This window comes from Zalophus californianus, chromosome X (genome assembly GCF_009762305.2).
Source record: "Zalophus californianus isolate mZalCal1 chromosome X, mZalCal1.pri.v2, whole genome shotgun sequence".
Classification (NCBI taxonomy): Eukaryota; Metazoa; Chordata; class Mammalia; order Carnivora; family Otariidae; genus Zalophus; species Zalophus californianus.
Window position 1 is genome coordinate 53,593,554 of NC_045612.1, and position 25,801 is coordinate 53,619,354.

At 36.5% G+C, this 25,801-nt stretch overlaps 1 protein-coding gene across 1 annotated transcript; it reads left to right on the forward strand.

Annotated features, from left to right (window-relative positions):
* Nucleotides 1–4,404: 4,404 nt before the first annotated feature.
* Nucleotides 4,405–4,815, forward strand: LOC113930449 (huntingtin-interacting protein K-like). The gene has a single exon (XM_035725438.1). It carries the CDS (start codon nucleotides 4,423–4,425, stop codon nucleotides 4,813–4,815), a length of 393 nt encoding a protein of 130 aa, XP_035581331.1. The 5' UTR covers nucleotides 4,405–4,422.
* Nucleotides 4,816–25,801: the final 20,986 nt, after the last annotated feature.

Sequence of the window (25,801 nt, forward strand, 5' to 3'; positions counted from 1 at the left end):
GTTTAAAATGAGGATAGTATCAATACATACTTTACAGTGTTTCTGTAAGCAGTACATGACAAAATGTTTGTAAATGTATATAAAACTTAGCACAGGGGTGCCTGGGTGGCTCAGACAGCGAACCATCTGCCTTCAACTCAGGTCATGATCCCAGGGACCTGGGATCGAGCCCCACTTCAGGCTCCCTGCTCGTCAGGGAGTTTGCTTCTCCCTCTGTCCCTCCTCCCTTCTTGTGCTCTCTCTCACACACACACTCTCTCTCTCAAATAAAAAAATAAAATCTTAAAAAAAACTTAGCACAGTGACTGTCATTAGTAAGGATTCCATACATAGTACTTCTATTATTGTTAATATTAATAAACAAAACCATTTTTATATTTGTATTCTTTATGTCTAGCAGAGCAGTCTTTTAATATATTTTATTGAATTAATTAGTTAAGGTTCACCAGATAAGATAATGTATAACCTTGCTCAAGCTTTTAAACTTTCCAGAAAATGGAAATATTAGCATTATTACTGCTAAGCATTTAAATTGAATAGTGTTGGCTTAAAGTTTAGAAAATTAGTCATGGGTTCTATTATTTCTCTAAAACTTCAAGAAATAATTTTTGAACTTACTTCTCCAGAGAAAGTAACTAAAACATCCAATTCCATGGGCCTACTATAGTGTTAGTGTGTATTCAGGAGCATCTATAGTTCTTGATCTTTTCTTATTGTCTAATGGAAATAAAGAAGATTATTAGATAGCTTGCTACAAAACACCTGGTCAAAGCAAAAGGATTCAGAATGGAAAAATAAAAAGTCAATTGTCCAACTTCACAAAGAATGTTCTTATTTTTTAGAGATAAAGTCTTTCTAAGAGAATAGAATTTAGGATCAAAGGAGGTTGAGATATTATTAAAAACAGAAGCTATACTCAACACATACATGCATATCATTAAAAGACACACACAAACATACTTGCATACGCACAAACACCCAGGCTGACACATGCTGGAATTCTCTAATATTTTTGGTAAGCTTTAAGCAATGTGGCAGGGAAATCTTAGAATATTCCAATGTTTTGGAGAGTTGAACTTACAGGTTGAGTCACTGATAAGTTTTATTTCACTCTCATTACTCTGGCTGTTCCTTAATGATGTCCTGTGAAGTAGCAAACCCTGAGCTGCTATTGTCACAGGAAATAGTGTGGTAGTAAATGGATAAGAGCCACTCTCAAAGAATTGCTCATTCAGATAAGCCTAGACCAGGAATAGACAATTTAACATCCAAAAATGTTCAAAATCACATTGGTTACTCCTAAATAGTAATTCGTGAATGTTTTAATTTTGTGGATTAAAGAGAACGTCATCCTTAAGGATAAAAGACTGAAATTTTCCTCAGCCACAGCTGGATTTTTGATATTGATTCATGTTCCCATATTAGATTGCACAGCCCTTAAGAATATGGATGGAATTCCCAAGTGAAGGGATAACTCATTGTGGATTAGATAGACTAAGGATTATGAATATACTTAGTACATTTGATAAGGGGAGAGATTCAGTTATTTTTTTTAAAGATTTTACTTATTTATTTGACAGAGAGAGAGTGCAAGAGAGCACGAGCAGGGAAGCTGCACAGGGAGAGGGAGGGGGAGAAGAAGAGAGCCTGATGCAGGGTGATCCCAGGACTCTGGGATCATGACCTGAGCTGAAGGCAGATGCTTAACCAACTGAGCCACCCAAGCGCCCCAATTCCATAATGTTTTTGAGTACTAGCTGTAGGGTCAGAAAGACATGAATTTGAATCCTGGTTATGCCGCTTCCTAGCTGTGTGACTTCAATTTTTTTTCTATAAACTGAACATAATAAGATTATGCATAATAAGCATAATCTGAACAAAACCTTACCCCATAAGGTTTTTATAATTACTTAATGTGAAAATGACTATTATTATCATTATCATTATCATTCTATGTAGATCAGATCTATATCTAATAATTAGGTAATATGTTACAATACTGTATGGCTTTAGCTAATTAGTAAAGCCTTGAATGATGTTTCGAAAGATGCCTAGCATAATAAAACAAATGTAGTGAATGTTGACAATTGATAACTCTGGGTGATAAGTATATGGGAGTTCTTTGTACTATTCTTGCAAGTTTTCTGTAAGTTTGTCATTTAATCAAAAATTTTTTAAAAAGTAATAAAGGTATTTAAACATGTGATGTCTTTGAATTCCCATAGTGCGTTTGCCATTAAGCAACAACTCAAGAACCATGGTGACCTGAAAAGTTTGTGACTCATCTGGTTATGAATACAGCTGAGTATAGTGCCTCTATTTAGTTTAATGCTTATCAATACATTTGCGTTATTGTATGATTTCTCTAATACTGTGTATATTGGAGGGGGTATCCAAACATTAACAACGTCATAATTCTAAGCCAATTTGCATTAATACTCAGGGTAGGATGATGACCTTAGCTGGTGGGGGGAGGGCTTCTGTGATAAGTGGCCTTTCTGAAGTCTGGGGCCATTTTCTGCCCTGAAAAACTCTCTAGTTGATTACCCCACCTTGCCCCAGCTCTAGTTCAACCAAAGGTTCCTAATGAAAAGACTGATCATTACAGTAGCCTTTTCACAGACTCACTACCAGGGAGAGGAACAGTGAAGCTTTTCAAATAAATTATCTTCTCGCCTGGAACACTCTACCTAAGAAAGTTTTATAATCTATTGTAGAGTTTCAAGAGTTAATCTAAAGTAACCATAAAAATGCCTTTGCATTGCAAAGAAAACCTTGGGTAAACTTTTCATGTGCTTCCAAATTTTCTTTTCTCAATAAACCAGGTAAGGGATGTAAAGATTCACAAACATATCAAGACAAACTATGTTGGTTTGATTTCACTCTTGGTTTTAAAATGGGATCATCTTTGGCCATGAAGGCCAGATTCCAGACATGAAGCCCTTTGGAATATCTTCAGGAAGGCAATGTTGTGTACTTGGTTACAAGAAAAAGAATTGACTGTTACTTGTGTCAGTGTCAGTTTCTGTGAACAAGTCACTTAGTTGGTTGAATAATTTCCATTTCGGAGAGATAAACAGACTTGTCTTTTGCTCATTAGGAAATAGATTGTAAGGACAAAGGCTATAAAAATGTTTGGGTATTTACTTTCAGAAATACATAATGCAATTTAAAAAAATACATCAGTGGGGAGTCCATTCAAAGGAAGTTGATAGAAAATGTATCTAATGATATCCCCACATGGGTGCAGTTTCTTGATGAGGAAATTTCTTGGATTTCTATCAGGAGCTTCACAATTTTGATTATTATATTTTTCTTGTTCATTGGAGGTAGAGAGAAATTCCATAGATTATATATTTGGGAAAGGAACTAGATACCTTTGATAAATCCTTGAGTTTCTCTGGTTACATACACTTAGCATAAATTAAGTCTTACTAAATAAACTAAACCTTTATCAAATTAACATTTTAAAAGCACAAGGTAGATGAGATTTCTTTCTAAGGTGAGGTCATCGTGTTATATTAACAAAAGGGAGTATGACCTGAAGTTTAGTTTTGAGCCTCTTGGTTCTGAACACTTTGCTTTTACATCTTATGGGGGTGGGGAAATGGCACCTCAATCCCATAGTGTTCTCAGTGAACATAATGCACATTCTATTTTAATAGCTTTTTATAGCCTCCATTTTTTATTAATGCACCCTGAATATGCTATGCTTTTTATTGTGAATAACCAATAAAAGATGGCTATAAAAATAGTCATAACACTATACTATTTTCTTCCATAGTTTTATCTCCCACTGTAAACTTAGATGCCACACAGAAATGCAATTAAAGTAAAATGAACTCACAAAGAAAACATTTAAGGCTATGACAACAGCTCATTCAGGTCTGCATGGCTTCTTTCACTGGACATATTAATGATAACACAATATTTGCTTGGCTTATTTCTCTTATTTCATACAGAAGTTGAAGACAGGCATTTCATAGGCATCTTAACTCTTGGGAGCCTGGTGAATATTAGTTACTTGTGGTGAGACAAAAAGGTTATTCTGAGATAAAAATGTTTCTTAAATGTAATGTAATCCCTTGGGATGCAGGAGGACTTTATACTTCAAATGGTTACTGTCCAATAATCTACACTACCACTTAAATATGTTATCAGCAAATACTAATTAATCACCCATTATGTGATAGGTTCTGTTCATGGCACAAAGCAGTATAAAACACACCTCTGGTCCTCAGGCAATGTATAATCTGAGGGAAAATAGAATATAACTTAGTAAACAATGAATTAATATATATAGGCAGTAATTGTTTAAGACTCACAGAAGAGAAAGAATCTTGCTAAGATTATTTTCTAAGGAAGATCTCATTATAAAAGTGGGATTTGCGGGGGCCTGTGCAGCGGCACGGTGGGATCTATATGGCTACCGAGGGGGATGTGGAGCTGGAGTTGGAGACTGAGAACAGCGGCCCAGAGCGGCCTCCCGAGAAGCCACGGAAGCATGACAGCAGTGCGGCAGACCTGGAGAGAGTCACCAACTACACGGAGGAGAAGGAGATCCAGAGTTCCAATCTGGAGACGGCCATGTCCATGATTGGAGACAGTTGGTCCCTGGAGCAGAAAGACAAACAGGAGCGGGAGAAGGAACTGGCCAAAGTCAGCTTTAAGAAGGAAGATCTGGAGCTGATAAGGACAGAGATGGAGATCTCAAGAGCAGCAGCAAAACAGAGCTTGAGGGAACACATGGGCAACATGTTAGAGGCTCTTATTGCCCTAACCAACTTATTTGTGCTTTCTCAGACCCACTCATAGATTATTTTATTTCAATAAAGATGTAGCCTTTTTTTTTTTTTGCAGTTAAAAAAAAGTGGTATTTGGGCAAAATCTAGGTCAATTCATATGGGTCAGCTAGATGGAGGGTAATAATGTGACCTTGTAATTTCCAAAAGTACAAAGACAGGACTGTGCAAAGAGGACCCAAAGTAAAATCTTTTATTCTCCTTTATTTTTAATGTTTTTAATTTAATTTTTTTCAGGAATAGAGACATATGCACTATGAAATGAAAGAGAAGTCTGGAAAAGAAAGGTCAAACTAGATTTTAGAGATTTTTGAATGCAAGGCTGAGAAACTTCAGTTTAATCTTATAGCTGTTATAAATCCATGGAAGGCATTTAATCAGAAGTGTAATATGATTTAAGAGAAGCACATAGTGATGTGTGGTATCATGGGGAAGGAAAAAACTTAAAGCAGGGATGATAGCAAGTGTTGTACTATCATCCTTAGAGCAAGAAAAAGGGTACCCAGACCAGAGTTCAGCATTATAGAGGGAAAGTGTAATTAGAAACCCAGAGGATAGATATATTGAAGAATACGGGGGTGTTTCTGGCACTTGTGTTTCAGTACGGAGTGCTGAGCATCTCCTTCCATGACTAACACCTTTGAGTTCCAAGGAAATAATTTGCCAATTTTCTTGCCCTATTCCTTGAAAAAAAAATGAGGATGACATCTGGGAAGGTTATTTGACTATGCTTCTACCTTTATCAGAGATCTGAGCTGCAAAACTAGTTAGGTAACAGCAAAGACTTAATCCTTTCTCTCAGGTGCTATAAATGACTAGTTTCTTACCCAGTGAGAAATTATTTCCCAGTAGTGCCTACAGTATGCTTTCTTGGTTCTTTTCATGATGCTAAAGGAATTAATGAATTAGCATGAAATTCACAAGAGTTGCACATTACAGCTGAAGAACATTTTGCAATATTAAACAATGCATATTCTTCAAAGTGTATACAGGCAGGTCCAGACATAGCATGCAAAAAGCATTGATATCAATTCTTTATTTTGGCAAGTAGTAGACAGTGAATGGTAGAATTATTAAATAGCTTTATTTATGTAAACTATTTGATATATTTAATTAAATTTTCCAAAAGAAATAAAAATTATAGCTTATTTAATTTTGAATTAATAATATACTAATTAAAATAAGCAATTTAATAGATAAATCAGAATAACTGAACAAATATTAAAAATAATTTTATTCGTTGTCTTACTTTTCATTTTTGCTTGTGAAAATCAAATTCTATATACTTTTTAAAAATTTTTATTTTATTTTATTATGTTATGTTAGTCACCATAGAGTACACCATTAGTTTTTGATGTAGTGTTCCATGATTCATTGTTTGCATATAACACCCAGTGCTCCATGCAATACATGCCCTCCTTAATACCATCACTGGGTTCACCCATCCCCCTACACCCCTCCCCTCTAGAACCCTCAGTTTGTTTCTCAGAGTCCATAGACTCTATGGTACGTCTCCCCCCCTGTTGTCCCCCCCTCTTCATTTTTCCCTTCCTTCTCCTAATGTCCTCCATGCTATTCCTTATGTTCCACAAATAAGTGAATTGGCTTTCTCTGCTTGACTTACTTCACTTAGCATAATCTCCTCCAGTCCCATCCATGTTGATGTAAAAGTTGAGTATTCATTCTTTCTGATGGCTGAATAATATTCCATTGTATATATGGACCACATCTTCTTTATTCATTCATCTGTTGAAGGGCATCTCGGCTCTTTCCACAGTATGGCTATTGTGGACATTGTTTCTATGAACACTGGGGTGCATATGGCCCTTCTTTCCACTACATCTGTGCCGTTGGGGTAAATACCCAGTAGTGCAATTGCTGGTTCTTGGGTAGCTCTATTTTTAATTTTTTGAGGCACCTCCACACTGTTTTCCAAAGTCGCTGTACTAATTTGCATTCCCACCAACAGTGTAAGAGGGTTCCCCTTTCTCCACAGCCTCTCCAACATTTGTTGTTTCTTGCCTTGTCAATTTTTGCCATTCTAACTGGTGTAAGGTGTTATCTCAATGTGGTTTTGATTTGAATTTCCCTGATGGCTAATGATGATGAACATTTTTTTTCATGTGTCTGTTAGCCATTTGTATGTCTTCTTTGGAGAAGTGTCTGTTCATGTCTTCTGCCCATTTCTTGACTTGATTTTTTCGTTTTTTGGGTGTTGAGTTTAAGAAGTTCTTTACAGATCTTGGCTATCAGCCCTTTGTCTGTAGTGTCATTTGCAAAAATCGTCTCCCATTCCGTGGGTTGCCTCTTAGTTTTGTTAACTGTTACCTTTGCTGAGCAGAAGGTTTTATCTTGATGAAGTCCCAAAAGTTCATTTTTGCTTTTGTTTCCCTTGCCTTTGGAGACTTGTCTTGAAAGAAGTTGCTGTGGCTGATGTCAAAGAGGTTACTGCCTATGATCTGCTCTAGAATTTTGATGGATTCCTATCTTACTTTGAGGTCTTTCATCCATTTTGAGTTTATCTTTGTGTCTGATGTAAGAGAATGGTCATGTTTCATTCTTCTGTGTACAGCTGTCCAATTTTCCCACCACCATTTATTGAAGAGACTGTCTTTTTTTCCATTGCATATTTTTTCCCACTTTGTCAAAGATTATTTGACCGTAGAGTTGAGGGTCCATATCTGGGATCTCTATTCTGTTCCATTGATCTCTGTGTCTATTTTTATGCTAGTACCATGTTGTCTTGGTGATCATGGTTTTGTAATATAGCTTGAAATCAGGCAACATGATGCCCCCAGTTTTGTTTCTCTTTTTCAGCATTTCCTTGGCGATTCGGGGTCTTTTCTGATTCCATACAAATTTTAGGATTGTTTGTTCCAGCACTTTGAAAAATGTCATTGGAAATTCTATATACTTTTAATGTGGTTATATTTTATTCATTACCTTTGATTCTTTACTGTCATAGGACTCAACTTACATAAAAATCTTGATTATGAATTCCTTTTTTTAAAAACATATTTTATTTTTAAATAATCTCTACACCAAATGTGGGGCTTGAACTTACAACTCTGAGATCAAGAGTTGAATGCTCTACTAATTGAGCCAGCCAGACACCCCTTGATTATGAATTTTTAATTATTGATTTTGCTGAAATGAAGGGAAGAAAAATTACCTTAAGGAATAAATATTATATACTAATTTATAATTGTTTTAAGGATTTTATTTATTTGTCAGAGAGAGAGAGAGAGAGCATGAGAGAGCACAAGCAGGGGGAGCTGCAGGCAGAGGGAGAAGCAGGCTTCCTTCTGAGCAAGGAGCCCCACGAGGGACTTGATCCCAGAACCCTGAGATCATGACCTGAGCTAAAGGCAGACACTTAACCAAGTGAGCCACCCAGGCATCCCTCAATTTATAATTTTTATACTTTATCTTACTACTTATCTAACATTCCTGGTCCATGAAAAGATCACACAGACATATGCAATAATGATTAAATTCAGCTATCTTTTGTCTGAATTTTTGTCAAAATTAAGCCATATGGAAGTCAGAGTTTTACACATTTTTTTTTTGTATTTAAGAAAGTATACTGGTCAATGTAGAAGGACAGAATATATTTTTAAGCTTGATTAATAACTAGTAAATATTTAAATATATGATATGTGGGTCTCCATTCATACTCTTGTTCTAGGTTCCATGTTAGGAGTAAACCCGAGTGGGGACTCTTCTGCAATGAAAATTTCCATGTGTTTGTATGTGTTATGAATGTGTGAGGTTTTTTAAGATATAATTTAGTAAAATAAAGAACATAGATTTTAAATATACAGTTTAATGAGTTTTAACAAATATATACACTTGTGTACCCACTAAAAAAAATCAATATATAAAACATATTCATCTCCCAGAAAGTCCCTTTGGGTATCTTTATTGACAATTAATTTACCAACTCCCATCACTATCAGAGACTATCATTGTTCTTGTCTCTATCACTATAGATTAGTTTTACTTTTGGAATTTTATATAAATGGAATCATGAAGAGGTACAGTTTTGTGTCTGGCTACTATCTATCCCTATAGTATTTTTTAGTTTTATCTGTTATTGTGTGCACCACTAATAAGTTTCTTTTTTGTTACTTGAAGTATTCCATTGTATGAATATACCACAATTTGTTTTCCATTCAGTTTGAGTTCTACTAGTTTAGGACTATCATAAATAATGTTGCTATAAACATTTTGCATTTACTGTTTTTGTAGGTGTATGTAAGTTTTTGTTTCTGTTGAGTGAATCCTTTGGAGAGGGTCATAGACATGTTTAACTTTATGAAAAAATGTCAAATTGTTTTTCAAAGTAATTATACAATTTTATAATTCCGTTAAGAGTGAATGGCGGTTCTAAATGCTCCACATCAATGCCAACATTGAGTAGGTTTTTTTGGGGGGGTTATTTAAATTCCAGTTAGTTAACATATAGTGTAGTATCAGTTTCAGGTGTACAATTTATTGATTCAACATTTAGACAGAGCACCTGGTGTTCATCACAAGTGCAGTCCTTAATCCCCATCACCTATTTAACCCATCACACCACCCACCTCCTCTCTGGTAACTGTCAGTTTGTTCTCTAAGAGTCTGTTTCCTGGTTTTCCTCTCTTTTTTTTCCCCGCAATGATCATTTGTTTTGTGTCTGAAATTCCACATATGGGTGAAATCATATGGTATCTATCTTTCTTTGACTTATTTTGCTCAGCATAATACTCTCTAGCTCCATCCACGTTGTTGCAAATGGAAAGATGTCATTCTTTTTTCTATGGTGAGTAATATTTCATTGTATATATACCATGTCTCCTTTTCCCATTCATCAGTAGGTAGACATTTGACCTCTTTCTATAATTTGGCTATTGTTGATAATGATGCTATAAATATTGGGGTGCATGTAACCACTCAAATTAGTATTTTTGTATTCTTTGGTTAAATACCGAGTAGTGCCATTGCCTGATTGTATGGTAGTTCCAATTTTAACTTTTTAAGTAACCTCCATACTGTTCTCTAGAGTGGTTGTACCAGTTTGCATTCCCACCAACAATATAAAAGGGGTCCCCTTTTTCCACAACTTTGTTAATACCTATTATTTCTTGTATTGTTAGTTTTAGCCATTCTGACTGGTGTGAGGTGATATCTCATTACAGTTTTGGTTTGTAGTTCCTTGATGATGAGTGATGTTGAGCATCTTTTCATGTGTCTGATGGCTGGCTGTGTGTTTTCTTTGGAAAAATATCTGTCCATATCTTCTTCCCATTTTTAAAATGGATTATTTGGTTTTAGGGCTGTTGAGTTTTATATTACTGAAAGCAATCCACACATTTAATGAAATTCCTATCAAAATACTAAGAGCATTTTTCTCAGAGTTAGAACAAACAATCCTAAAATTTCTATGGAACCACAAAACACTCTGGATAGCCAAAGCAATCTTGAAAAAGAAAAGCAAAGCTGGAGGCATCACAATTCCAGACTTCAAGTCAGATTACAAAGATGTAGTAATCAAGACAGTATGGTACTGGCACAAAAATGGGCACATAGATCAATGCAACAGAATAGAAAACCCATAAATGAATCCACAATTACATGGTAAATTAATCTTCAACAAATCAGAAAAGAATATCCAATGGAAAAAAAGACAGTCTCCAACAAATGGTGTTGGGAAAACTGGACAGCAACATGCGAAAGAATGAAATTGGACCACTTTCTTACACCATACACAAAAATAAATTAAAAATGGATCAAAGACCTAAATGTGAGACCTGAAACCATAAAAATCCTAGAGGAGAACACAAGCAGTAACCTCTTTGACATCAACCATAGCAACTTATTTCCAGGTATGTCTCTTGAGGCAAGGGAAACAAAAGCAAAAATAGACTATTGGGACTACATCAAAATAAAAAGCTTCTGCACAGTGAAAGAAACAATCAACAAAACTAAAAGACAACCTACTGAACTGGAGACGATATTTGCAAATGTCAAGGGCTAGTATCCAAAACCTATAAAGAACTTAATCAAACTCAACACCGAAAAAACAAAAACAGCAGTCAAGAAATGGCCAGAAGATATGAACAGACATTTCTCCAAAGAAGACAAACAAATGGCCAACAGACACTGTTGAATGCCTTTATAATGATAATTTTATATGAAATGCTTAGCTTTGTATATGTTTAATATAAATGTTGTAACAGTTTTGAAGTGCATCCATGCTGTAGCATGTATTAGTACTTCATTCCTTTGTATTGTTGAGTGATTGTCCAATATATTTTTTATAGTGTATGCGAATTCATATGGTATACATGGGTATACTATATATTATTTATCAATTCATAAGTGGCTAGACATATGGGTTGTTTCCACTTCTTGTACATTATAAATGATCTTGCTGCGGTTATTCATGTATAAGTTTGTTATTAACTTAAGTGTTCAAATCTCTCATTTAGATACCCAAAGAGTGGGATTAGTGAGTTGTATGGTAACACTATGCTTAACATTTTGAGTAATTGTCAGTCTGTTTTCCAAAGTGGTTGTACCATGTTATATCTAACCTTATGTATAAGTGAAATAGTTGACTAATTATTTACATGGAATTATTTTCTACTGAAATAATTTTATCCTTATGATCTCAGATAATATCTTAAATTATATTTTTAGGATTTATTCCATTTGTTTAGGTATTGTCTTTTGCTAAAATGCAAAAGTCTGTGTTGGCAGGCAACATAATAAGCCTCCATTTCCCAAAGTGATTTTGTCTTTGTTTTCTTTTGATTTTTGTTTTTGGAACACTAGTTTCATAAACTGTCAATTGTTATTCTATGAAAAATGGCAAAAAAGTTTGGGAAACAGTAATTTAAATAAAATTAAACAATTTTTCCCTTGGGGTCTTCTCAGACTCTCTAGTAATCTAATGTGCATTGTAATACTTAAAGAAATTAGAATATGTAGTATTTCCAAACCCTATTTGACCACGAACCCTAATTAAAATAAATAGTAAAAGACACTATAGTTTGTACTTCTGAATATAGTTTTGGAAATTCTTTACAATATAATATAATTTCTCACTGATAGAAATCTGAGGAAAGGCTGCTAAATGAAGCACAAAACATTTACGTTTTGATAGATGGGTCAGAGGGCAAGAAAGAGAGAGGAGGAGAGATCAGAATTTCTACAATAAAATCATGGAGCACTAACAGGTCTGGCTTTGGTTTGTAAAATTGGCCTGGATTGAGTGGCCAGTAGAGAAGAGGGGCACCGGATGACACATGGGAAAATATCAATTATACCTTTTCAAACTGTAATTTTCATGATATCAGACAACTAGTATGGATGTTTGATTAGTAGCCTTTGGATTTATGTACATTTTTACAGCTCTTCAATATTTAGAAATATTCCTCAATGTGAGACAGGAATCCATCAAAGTCCTAGAGAAGAACATAAGCAGCAACCTCTTTGACATCAACCACAGCAACTTCTTTCAACCTCTCCAAAGGCTAGTGAAACAAAAGCAAAAATGAACTTTTGGGACTTCATGAAGATAAAAAGCTTCTGCACAGCAAAGGAAACAGTCAACAAAACAAAGAAGCAACCCACAGAATGGGAGAAGATATTTGCAAATGACACTACAGATAAAGGGCTGGTATCCAAGATCTATAAAGAACTTCTCAAACTCAATACTCAAAAAACAAATAATCAAGTCAAAAAATGGGCAGAAGACATGAAAAGACACTTCTCTGGAGAACACATACAAGTGGCTAACAGACACATGAAAAAATGTTCATCATCATTAGCCATCAGGGAAATTCAAATCAAAACCACATTGAGGGGCGCCTGGGTGGCTCAGTCGTTAAGCGTCTGCCTTCAGCTCAGGTCATGATCCCAGGGTCCTGGGATCAAGCCCTGCATCAGGCTCCCTGCTCTGCGGAGAGCCTGCTTCTCCCTCTCCCACTCCCCCTGCTGTGTTCTCTCTCTCGCTGTGTCTCTCTCTCTGTCAAATAAATAAATAAAACCTTAAAAAAAAAACAAAGAAAAACCAAAACCACATTGAGATAACACCTTACACCAGTTAGAATGGCAAAAATTGACAAGGCAAGAATCAACAAATGTTGGAGAGGCTGTGGAGAAAGGGGAACCCTCTTACGCTGTTGGTGGGAATGCAAGTTGGTACAGGTACTTTGGAAAACACTGTGGAGGTGCCTCAAAAAATTAAAAATAGAGTACCCTATGACCCAGCAATTGCACTCCTGGGTATTTACCCCAAAGACATAGATGTAGTGAAAAGAAGGGCCACATGCACCCCAATGTTCATAGCAACAATGTCCGCAATAGCCGAACTGTAGAAAGAGCTGAGATGCCTTTCAACAGATGAATGGATGAAGAAGATGTGATCCATATATACAATGGAATATTACTCAGCCATCAGAAAGGATGAATACCCAACTTTTACATCAACATGGACTGCACTGAAGGAGATTATGCTAAATGCAATAAGTCAAGCAGAGAAAGTCAATTATCATATGGTTTCACTTATCTGTGGAACATAAGGGATAGCATGGAGGACATTAGGAGAAGGAAGGGAAAAATGAAGGGGGTAATCAGACGGAGAGATGAACCATGAGAGACTATGGACTCTGAGAAGCAAACTGAAGGTTTTAGAGGAGAGGGGAGTGGGGGGATGGGTTTGACCAGTAATGGGTATTAAGGAGGGCATGTACTGCTTGGAGCACTGGGTGTTATATGAAAATAATGAATCGTGGATCACTACATCAAAAACTAATGATGTATTGTATGGTGACTAACGTAACATAATAAAATAAAATTAAAAAAATAGAAATGTTCCTGTTGCAGTGACATTCACCACGTATATTCTTTCTGATCGGTAAAATTGACATGGAAATAATTCATATTAGGGTACAAAAATTCTATTTCTAATCAATGAAACCATCACTCTTTTAGTAATTCAGCCTTAAAAGTTTGAAATCATTTATGGCATTTGTTTCCTTGCCCCCTATTATAACTATCGCTAAACTTGCTTCATTGATTTTCTTACATTCTGTCTACAATTCTAGCTCAGAACTCTCATCTCCCCATTCAAAACCATTCTTCACATTATGGTCTGTTTCATATTCATTAAAAGCCTTTTCTCCCCATCTATAACAATCCCTTACTCAAAGCTCTTTCATGAATATAATATCCAAACTCTTTGAGATGGTATTCAAAGACTTCCGTTTTGTAGCCCATGCATACTTTTCCAATCCTGTATTCCACTCTCCCAAATAGGATCCCTATGCTACTGTCAGTGATTTACAATCAACAGGGTATAAGCACACTCTTCTTACTTATTTTCTTCTTTCCCTCTTCACCTATCTAAAATCACACCATTTTTCAATACTCAGAACAAACACTATTGCTACAAAGTCTTTCAACAATATCAACAAATAGTAATATTTACCTCTTCTGGATTAATTGAGCATTACTTTCTATACCACAGATTTGGGACCCATATGTCTTGCTTGTTTGTACCTTATCTCATCACACAGATGGTAAGCTTCTTGAAAGTAGCAATTATACCTTATACTTATTTAAATCTCCTAAAACTCAGAAAAAGCTTTTAAAGAACTAAAGCTTTGTAAAGAAATAAAATTTTTTATAAACAAAAGTGCTTCAGGTGACCACATCTTGATCTCTGAACACAAAATTAAGCATAATAAAAGAACTCTATTTTTTTCTTTCCTTAAAAAAAATTAAGCATTTGGAGCACCGGGGGTGGCTCAGATGGTTGAGCATCTGCCTTTGTCTCAGGTCATAATCTCAGGGTCCTGGGATCGAGCCCTGCCTTGGGTTCCCTGCTCAGCAGGAAGCCTGCTTCTCCCTCTCCCTCTATTGCTCCCCCTGCTTGTACTCTCTCACTCTCTCTGTCAAATAAATAAATAAAATCTTTAAAAAAATTAAACATTTCTCTGTACTCTATTTTTCTATTAGTACTTGAAATTGCATCTATTTTCTCCCTAAAATATCATCTACATGTATGATGTTGCATCCATGCCAAAGCCCCTGATTAATAATTAATAAATTCTAATTTTTATCAGGGACTTCTTCTGACTAAAAAATTATAAGGAAATATCATTATATGTTGAATTTTTAAAGAGAATGTAATGCTTTCATGGCATAGCATCTCCCAAACTTGGCACTTCACTATCTCTGAGAACTTCATATTTCTCTAACTGCCAAATGAGTGATTCATATTTGTAATAAGCAGAAATTTTATTCTCTTTTGGGTGAGAGAGGAACTTGTGGGGTTTCTTTTTCTTTGATGATCTATTTTTTTTAATCAAAAGCACCTTAAAAGTATTGCCTTGATTTCCTTATTGACTAATTATAATTTGAAAGTGTTTTGACACAGTTTATGGTACAGGTTCTGGTTGTTGATGTCTAGTATAGCAAACTTGTCCTTTCTTTTTCATTTTCTTTAAAGCAAAATATATTGGAAAATTCCAGAATTTGTAGTGCTAATATGAAACATGTGTCTTCCAGCAAAACTCCAAGGAAAATTAACAGGCAAACTGTTGTTGTGGTGGTGGTGATGGTGGTGGTGGTGGTGGTGTGTGGGTGGCGGGGGTGGGGTGGGGTGGGGAGGAATGTGAAGGAAGAAGACTACGACCTGAGCTTCCTTTGAAAAGCACAAGAACAGTTCATCATTAATATGCATATGAGACAACATCATTGTAGTTGCCCGGAAAGAGTAAGAGGGAGTCAGATAATGAAAAGGACTCTGATGCTCCAGTGAACTAAGTTGAACCTTAAAACTGCTACTTAAATTTAATTTCCCTCTCACATTATATATATATTTTCAATGGAATACATAGAGGCAGTATTAATTGGCCACTCAAAGAGTTTGGGGATATAGAATGGTAAAGGCTGAAGTAAATGTTTTATAGGGTTATTTGAAATCTTATAAATGATAGGGTATCTCTGAGGACAACCCCTCTCAATATACATTTATAACTCTAACTCCAAATATTTTATCCTATTGAAGGGAATGCCTGGTTACCGTGACAATTCAAGACAATGCTTAAAATTTCCTGTAATAGCAATATGAAACAGAAATGAGTTCAGAAGTTTGGGGTGAAATAAAATTTCACTCCATGGTTTTCAATGCTGAATACAAAAATATCACACAGTGGGATGAGAGGGTCCCTCTGGCTAAATGCCTTCCCTGGTAAACACAAAGGATACTCTATGAATCAAAGTTGAGGGGTAAGAAAGATGAATGCATATGCTTTTTTGGAAACACCAGATCATATAAGTGTGAGAAAAGTGTAATGGAAGAAATTGGTCCAGAAATTCTAACATTTTATTGCTCAAAAATGAAATTTGCACATGATATTACATGTTTTTAATGCTATTAAATAGCTATTTTTTAAGTACTATAAACTTATGTATTAAGACTAATGAATTTTTTGGGGTTGTCTCAGTCTGTTAAGTGTCTGACTCTTGAGTTTTGGCTCAGGTCATGATCTTGGGGTTGTGAAACTGAGCCCCACACTGGGCTCTGTGCTGGGCCTGGAGCCTGCTTATGATTCTCTTTCTCCCTCTCCCTCTGCCCCTCCCCTTCCCTGCTCAAGCTCTCTCTCTCAAAAAAAAAAAGACTAATGCATTTTTTTGCTCACTTTATATAATATGATAGACTATTAATTCATCTATTCAACAAGCACTCATCAATTTTGTACTAAGAATCTCTTGTGTCCAGGGTCCTGAGCAAGAGGATATATGAAGTTGATAAAGTTCCAATGACTAAAAATTGGAGTTCACAGTGTGCAGTGGAGGAGAAGATATATAAATAAATAACAATAACAGTGCAATAGATGTTATAATGGAATATTGTATAAAGTTTTCCAGAAACACAGAAGAAATAATGTTATTCTCTCTGGAAGAATTAGGAAAAGCTTCGCATTAAAAATATTTGAGTTGGACCTTAAGTAATAAATAGAGATTTTGCCTGGTGAGAAAAGGGGGACAGATCTACCTAGCCAAATAATATTATGCAAAAACAAAGAAATCACAGAAACCTGAAAAAAATGAGGTAACAAAGGAAGCATGAAAAGATGCAACTGAAGTGTTGGAAATCTGATTACAACCATTGAAGAGTTCTAGTAATAAGTGGACCCCAAAACTTGCTAATTATTAAAAAAAATCTCCTTGTGCTTTGTAAAAATACAGATTACATGATCCTAGTCCTGGAAATTTGTATTCAAAAGATCTGGGATAAAAGGAATCTTTTTAAAGCTGGTTTCCAAGTTATTATAGTGATTAACCATGTTTGGGAAACTATATTCTAAAGTGGTACTTAAGTTTTAATGTATATAAGAATTATTTGGAGACCTTGTAAAAATGCAGATTCTGATTCTGTTGGTCTAGGGTGGGATTTAATATTGCGCATTTAGGTTTTTTTTTTAAAGATTTTATTTATTTATTTGAGAGAGAGAATGAGAGATAGAAAGCACGAGAGGGAAGAGGGTCAGAGGGAGAAGCAGACTCCCTATTGAGCAGGAAGCCTGATGTGGGACTCGATCCCGGGACTCCAGGATCATGACCTGAGCCGAAGGCAGTCGCTTAACCAACTGAGCCACCCAGGCGCCCCGTGCATTTAGGTTTCTAACAAGCTCCCAGGTCATGACATTGCCACTGGCCCATGGACTACACATAGAATAACAGTGTTCTAAGACATACTAAGGAGATAAGAAAAATACTGAGCCATAAACATTTTTAAGTAATAACATGTCCAGATTTCTTTTAGAAATTTCACTCTGGCACTATTACACACAATGAATTTTTGTGTTGGACAATAGTAGAATTAGGGAAGAATGAGTATAAGGCTATTGTCACAGTTTGGATGAGAAGCAATAATGGAGTAAATTATAGAATTGGTAATAATAATGGAAAAGAGGATGTATTATAGAAATAATTCTCAGGAGACTCACAGGAAGTTTTAACTGGATAGTGTGTGGGTAAGCATGATGATGAAAAGGGATAAATCTCCTGTGGCAACTTATACCTTTAGATGAAGATACAAGAAAATAAATTCTTTAGAAAAAAAGTAATTCTTTAAAACATATTGCATTTATATTAGTCAGGGTTCTCCAGAGAAACAAAACCAATAGTGTTTGTGTGTATATATATATATAGGGAGAGATTTATTTTTTAAATTTTTTTAAGATTTTTTATTTGTTCATTTTTGTGAGAGAGAGTGAGAGAAAGAGGTGTAGGTGCTGGACATACAGTAATGGGCAAACAAGCCAAGCACCCTGCCTTCGTGGGCTTGTGCCCCAGCAGAGACCTGCAGTAAACAATATATGTAAGTTTTTAAAGATTTTATTTATTTATTTGAGAGAGAGAGAACGAGTGGGGAGAGGGGCAGAGGGAGAAGCAGACTCTCTGTTGAGCAGGAAGCTGGATGTGGGACTTGATACCAGGACCCAGGGATCATGACCCATGCCAAAGGCATATGCTCAACCGGCTGAGCCACCCAGGTGCCCTGGGAAAGATTTATTTTAAGAAATTGGCTCAGGTGATTGTGGTGGCTTGATGGGGTGTGTCAGCAAGCTGGAGACTAAGGGAAGAGTTGCAATCTGAGTCCAAAGGTAGTCTGCTGGCAGAAATCTTTCTTGCTCAGGGGAGGTCAATCTTTGCTCTATTTAGGCCTTCCACTGACTGGATGAGTCCTACCCACATTAAGCTCACCTACACAATCTAAATGTGTAATAATATGATATTTAAAGGTAAATAAATAATAGCGACCTATTTAATGGAAAATATGTGGCCATTAAATATGATGTGTTGGAACATGAGCTTTCAATCTGCTCTGTGAAGATTTAGAGATTCCTCAACAAGATTTAAAAGGTTTCCCATAGAGGGGTGAATACAAGTTGTTAGGCCCCTCAAATTTCCATGCAACAGTTCAAACACATCACTCCTGTTTACAGATTGGTCTGTTTTGAGACTTCTTAAATACATGAATGTTTCCAAAGCCTAAATTTCCCCCATGTTTTAATAACCAAGGACAGATGGCTGTGGGAAGGTGGCAGTGGAGTTAAAAAGACCCTAGGTTTATCTCGACCCACAAACATTAGGATAAAATCATCCTAAATACATCAGAAATCAACCTGAACAAGTAACAAGTAACAAGACAGGGGTGCCACTCTCACCACAGTAATTTAACATAGTCCTGGAAGTTTTAGCCATAGCCATCAGACAACAAAAAGAAATAAAAGGCATCCAGGATGATATTAGCTCTGGGTCTTTCCTATATGGCCTTTATGATGTTGAGGTATGTTCCCTCTATTCCTACTTTATTGAGGGTTTTTACCAAGAATGGATGCTATATTTTGCCAAATGCTTTTTCTGTATCTATTGAGAGAATCATATGGTTCTTATCTTTTTTTAATTAATATGGTTGCTGTATCACATTGATTGATTTGTGAATATTGAACAAACCTTACAACTCAGAAATAAATCCCATTTGATCATGGTGAATGGTGCTTTTAATGTACTGTTGGATTCAATTTTCTAGTATTTTGTTGAGAATTTTTGCATCCATGTTCGTCAGGGATATTAGCCTATAGTTATCTTCGTTCGTGGAATCATTAGTTTTGGGATGAAGGTAATGCTGACCTCAAAGAATGAGTTGGAAGTTTTCTTTCCATTTCTAGTTTTTGGAACAGTTTGAGAAGAATAGGTATTAACTCTTCTTTAAATGTTTGATAGAATTCCCCTGTGAAGCCATATCACCCTGAACTTTTGTTTGTTGGGAGATTTTTTTTTATTATTACTGATTGAATTTCTTAGCTCGTTATCAGTCTGTTCAAATCTTCTATTTCTTCTTTTTTCAGTTTTGGTAGTTTATATCTTTCTAGGAATTCATCCATTTCTTCCAGATTGCCCAATTCATTGGCATAAGATTTTTCATAATAGTCTAATTGTATTTCTGTGATGTTGGTTGTGATCTCTCCTCTCCCATTTACGATTTTATTTATTTGGGTCCTTTCCCTTTTATTTTTGATAAGTCTGGATAGGGTTTTATCAATTTTTAATTTCTTTTTTTTAAAGAACCAGCTCCTGGTTTCTTTGATCTGTTCCACTGTTTTTTGTTTTGTTTTGTTTCTATACCATTTATTTCTTTTTTTTTAAGATTTTATTTATTTGAGAGAGAGAATGAGATAGAGCATGAGAGGGGGGAGGGTCCGAGGGAGAAGCAGACTCCCTGCTGAGCAGGGAGCCCGATGAGGGACTTGATCCTGGGACTCCAGGAGCATGACCTGAGCTGAAGGCAGTCGCTTAACCAACTGAGCCACCCAGGAGCCCTCTATACCATTTATTTCTACTGTGATCTTTATTATTTCCCTTCTCCTGCTGGCTTTAGGTTTCATTTGTTGTTCTTTTTCTTGTTTATTTAGGTGTAAGGTTAGGTTGCATATTTGAGATTTTTCTTGCTTCTTGAGATAGGCCTGTATTGCTATATACTTCCTTCTTCTTCTTCTTCTTCTTCTTCTTCTTCTTCTTCTTCTTCTTCTTCTTCTTCTTCTTCTTCTTCTTCTTCTTCTTTTTCTTCTTTCTTCTTCTTCTTCTTCTTCTTCTTCTTCTTCTTTCTTCTTCTTCTTCTCTTCTTTTTGAGTAAAGCGATAGAAGTTTATTAAGTGAAGATATAGAAAAAGCTATCAGAGTGAGAGGGGTCTCAACAGGGTTGCCAATGAGGGCCTTTAGGGTTGGTCTTTTATAGAAAGTTAACCAGGGAACTTAAATCCTTTTAACATTTCTACTGATACCAGCATTGAGCAAGGACTAGAGATAATGCCACCTTCAATGGCTTACTTCCTTTTTAGGGTCTGGTTATTCTTTGTTGGTCACAGGGGATTATCATAAAAGACATCCACCCCCCATGCCTAGGGCAGGGTGGTCCTAGGGCAGGGTGGTCTGGTTTATTCCCTTATCTCTGGTTTTCCTACACCTTCACATTTTTGGGATTTCTGTGAGCCTGATCACATAACCCCCTATCTCTCCCTACCTAGCCCCACCTGTCCCTTACTCATTCCTCTCCCTGGAATAGTAACCCTAACTATCCTTAGGGAATGGGATGATGACTGCTCTGCTTGCTTCCTGCTGAAATGGGGTAGCAAGCTGTGTGGCAGTTAGAATGTATCCAGGGGTCAGTCCAGGGGCTTGTGGTATGGCTCCAGCAAGTCATGATGGGCAGCAAATGGTACATGCATCAGCACATGCAAAAGAATGAACATAAAACAAGTATTAGGCCCAAAATTATGATCACATCCCTTAGATAAGATCCCCAGTTACCAATTTTGTCACATGGATCAGTGGATATCTTGATCTTATTTAATTGATTACAAATGTCCCCCATTAATTGGGACACCTTGCAGGAGTTAACTGTAATGTTAAAACAACACATGTGAGGAAATTTTTCACACCCCAAAGGGTGTAGCAGTAGTTGACAGTCTCAAGAATTCCTTCTTTGACTTCATTTAATTCTTGGTTGAGTGCATCCAGTGCTTGGGAAGTATCATTTAGAGCTCTGCTGAACAAGCATACTGTTTTGCCTATTCTATATTGCAGTCCTAACGTAAGTCCTGGAAGTCCCATAGTGAGCTTTGAGGCTCTTTTTACCATGAGGGCTGTTGGATGCTTGGTTAAAGACTTTGCAATTGTGGGTCAGTCAAGGTGGCTTCTAGGATAAAAGACTATCAGAGATGAAACCATCAAGAAGCCCTTTTTGTTTGAGGTCCAGTCTTAATAATATCCTAATTGATCCAGGAATCACTGGCAAATGAGAGAAGACTTGTCTCAGGACATAAGTGCACCCCCAAGGGCATCATCCAATCTAATCATAAAGAAAGTAGGGCCATCCATTATCTCCATGGGGTACACTCTGGCTTTTAAAGAGCAATTTTGTCATCCCAGCCACATAGAATTGGTCAAGGTGATAGCTGAGTTATACGCTTGTGGGGGAAATCTATCCCATTTTCCAGTTTTTCAAGTAATCATGTGTCCATGGTGTCCTGTTACCCCACAGAATAACAAACAAGGAAATTTTCTACACATGAGCTATTGTGTTTACCTCAAGTTGCCTAGCTTAGGCAAACAACATTCAAAGACAATCAGAACTAAAATTTAGCATCCACAAAGGTGTGTTATTGAAACATAATTTCTCTCTATAATAACCTTCATTTCCAGAGATAGGCAAATAAGGCTAATTTGTTTGAAAAACAAGTCCAGTTTCAACAAATGGCATAATTATTTACATAAGCTCAGTAAGAATAATGATTAATTGTATGATCTTTTAGAATCTGCTTTGCTGGAACTTTTATAAGGAATCTCTAGGTTGAACTCTTAGTAGTCTCTCCAGGCCATAAGCCAAGCCAAGTACTTGCCATCAGACATACCTGCAATACCTGTAGATTTGGGTGGATTCCTCTTCACTGAGGTCCCCAAAGTATCCTGAGGTTCCTGCACCTGCCAAGAAGTGACATTCTTGATTCATCTGGTGAGGCTGCTGGGAACTCCTTCGGTGGAAGTGATCCTGGGTTTTGGCACCAAAATGATGCGGGAGAGTGAGGTTCTTGTCTCATGGAGTCGAAGAATGAATCTTGCAGACAATGGAGAGTGAGTAAAGTCATAGAAGTTTATTAAGTGAAGATGTAGAAAAAGCTCTCCAGAGTGAGAGGGGTCCTGGCAAGGTTGCCCTCTTAGGACCACTTTTGCTGCATCCCCAAAGTTTTCGACCATTTTGTTTGCATTTTCATTTTTTTCCATGTATATTTTTTAAATTTCTTCTTTGATTTCCTGGTTGACCTGTTCATTCTTTAGTAGCATGTTCTTTAACCTCCATGTATTTGTGGTTTTTCCAAATTTTTTCTTGTGGTTGACTTCAACTTTCATAGTGTTATGGTTGGAAAATATGCATGGTCTGATCTCAATCTTTTGTATTTGCTGAGGCCTGATTTGTGACCCAGTATGTGATCTATTCTGGAGAAAGTCCCATGTGCACTTGAAAAGAATGTATATTCTTGTGCTTTAGAATGAATGGTTCTGAATATATCTGTGAAATCCATCTGGTCCAATGTGTCATTCAAAGCCATTGTGTACTTGTTGATTTTCTGCTTAGTTGATCTGTCCATTGATGTAAGTGGGATGTTAAACTCCCCTACTATTGTTGTATTATTATCTATGAGTTCTTTTATGTTTGTTTGTTCCTAATTGTTTTATACATTTGGGTGCTCCCATGTTGGGGGTATAAATATTTATAATTGTTAGATCGTCTTGTTGGATACTTCCTTTTATTATCATATAGTACTACCTTCTCCATCTCTTATTGCAGTCTTTGGTTTAAAATCTATTTTTTCTGACAAAAGTTTTACTACTCTGACTTTCATTTGACATCCATTTGCATGATAAATGTTTCTCCATCTCCTCAGTTTCAATCTGCGTGTCTTTGGGTCTAAAATGAGTCTCCTGTAGGCAGCATAAAATGGGTCTTGTTTTCTATCCATTCTGACACCCTATGTCTTTTTATTGGAATATTTCATCCATTTACATTCAGAGTAATTATTGATAGATATGAATTTAGTGCCATTTTATTAGTTGTTTTGTCCTTGTTTCTGGAGATTTTCTGTTCCTTTCTAGTCTTCGTGACTTTTGGTCTTTCCAACTCAAAGAGTCCACTTTAATATTTATTGCAGGGCTATGAACTACTTTAGTTTTTCTTTGTTTGGGAAAATCTTTATCTCTCCTTCCATTCTAAATTATAGCTTTGCTGGTTAGAGTATTCTCAGCTGCAGATTTTTCCCATTCAGCACATTGAATATATCATGCCACCCTCTTCTTGTTTGCTAAGTTTCTGTGAAGTGATCTGCTGTTAAACTTATCTGTTTTCCCTTGTAAGTTAGGGACTTCTTTTGTCTTGCTGCTTTTATGAATTTTTCTTTATATTGTTTTAAATTTAAGGAGGGCATGCGTTGTGATGAGCACGGGGTGTTATATGCAACTAATGAATCACTGAATACTGCATCAAAAACTAATGATGTACTACTATACAGTGGTTAACTGAACATAGTAAAAAAAAAGAAAATAATACATTTAACTCTGACATGTCTTGGTGTTGTCCTGTTTTGTTGATTTTGTTAGGAGTTCTCTGTGCCTTCTGGATCTGGATGTCTGTTTCCATCCCCAGATTAAGGAAGTTTTCAGCTATGATTTCCTCAAATAAACCTTCTGACCCCTTTTCCCTCTTTTCTGCTTCTGGGTCTCCTATGACATGAATATTATTATACTTTATGGAGGAAATGAGTTCCCTAAGTGTACATTTGTCATCTAATATTTTTCTTTCCCTCTTCTTTTCAACTTTATTATTTTCTGTAATTTTAGTTTCTATATCACTTATTGGTTTCTCTGTTTCCTCCATCTTTTTGGTCCTTACATCCAGTCAGTTTTGAATCTCAGTTATGGCAATTTTCACTTTCCCTGTCTAGTTTTTAGGTCTTTTATCTCTGTGATAAGGGACTCCTTGGTGTTTTCTATGCTTTTGTCAAGCCCAGCTGGCATCCTTATGATTGTTGCTTCAAATTCTGGATCATGCATATTACTTATATCTGTTTCAATTAGATCCTTGGCTGTGACCTTTTCTTATTCTTTCTTTTGGGATGAATTCCTCTGTCTTGGTATTTTGTCAAGGTGTCTATCTTCTTCTGTGTATTAGGAAAGCCTATTATGTTTCCTCCTCTTGAGAGTAGGGGCTTTATGAAGAAGAGGTCATATAATGTCCATGGTCTGGCACTTCAGGAACTGTCTCTGGTATATGCTGTGTGAACTCTGCTGCTGTTTTTGCTGCTCTTTCCCTTAGGTCAGTCTTCTGCAGAATTTCTCCTTGCCTATAGTGGGGGAGTATTTGGACCTTGGCCAGAATATGGTGAGTTTTAACTAGGTGTGCTCTGGCCATCTTATTAAAAGAGACTTGCTGTGGGGGAGGAGCAAGATGGTGGAGGAGTAGGAGACCTAAATTTCATCTGGTCCCAGGAATTCAGCTAGATAGGGATCAAACCATTCTGAACACCTACGAACTCAACAGGAGATAGAAGAAAAGAATAGCAACAACTCTCTGAACACAAAAGTGACCACTTTCTGGAAGGTAGGACATGCGGAGAAGTGAATCCATGGCGATATTTGGGAAGACAGATGGTGGGGGAGGGGGCCTCCATCAGCCGCTACTGTCAAGTGATAGAGCAGCAGAGCACAAAATTGGAAATTTTAGAAGCTGGCTCTGCTGAGGGACATCGCTCCAGTGGCTAAGTAGGGGGTAGACCCTCGCTTGGACAGTGTGGTCTCAGGAACCTCGGGGTCACAGAAAGACTGGGGGTGACTGAGTGTGGCAGAGCTCCCAGGTATCAGAACAGGGAAACCGGTTGCAGAGACGGAGCCAAGGAGTGGAGTCTCAGTTCAGGGTTGCCATAAACTGTGATCTGCAGCACAGTCGGGCCACTGCTCCTCCAGCAAGGACACAACAAACAGCAGATCCGGGGAGATTCCCCTTCCTCCCCCAGGAGGAGCAGCATGGGAGCACACTGCAGGAATCTGCTGGGTTTGGGGACCCCACATGGAGTTGTGTGCCAGAGATAGAAGTGCTCGGTCACAGGCCAAGTGAGCATGGGAAATACTGCACATAGAATTCATGGCTTTTTTCCCAGAATTCTGCAGTCTTTCAAAATTATTTTTTTAATTTTCTTTTTTTGAATTTTTCTTTTTCCCTTTTTTAACCAGTATCTTATCAATTCCTTTTTTAAAAAATCTTTTTTATTTTTCATTTTTAGCATCATATTCTATCCCTTCATAGTAGTCAATCTTATTTTTAGTGTATATATATATATATATATATATATATATATATATATATATATAAGTTGTTCTCTCTT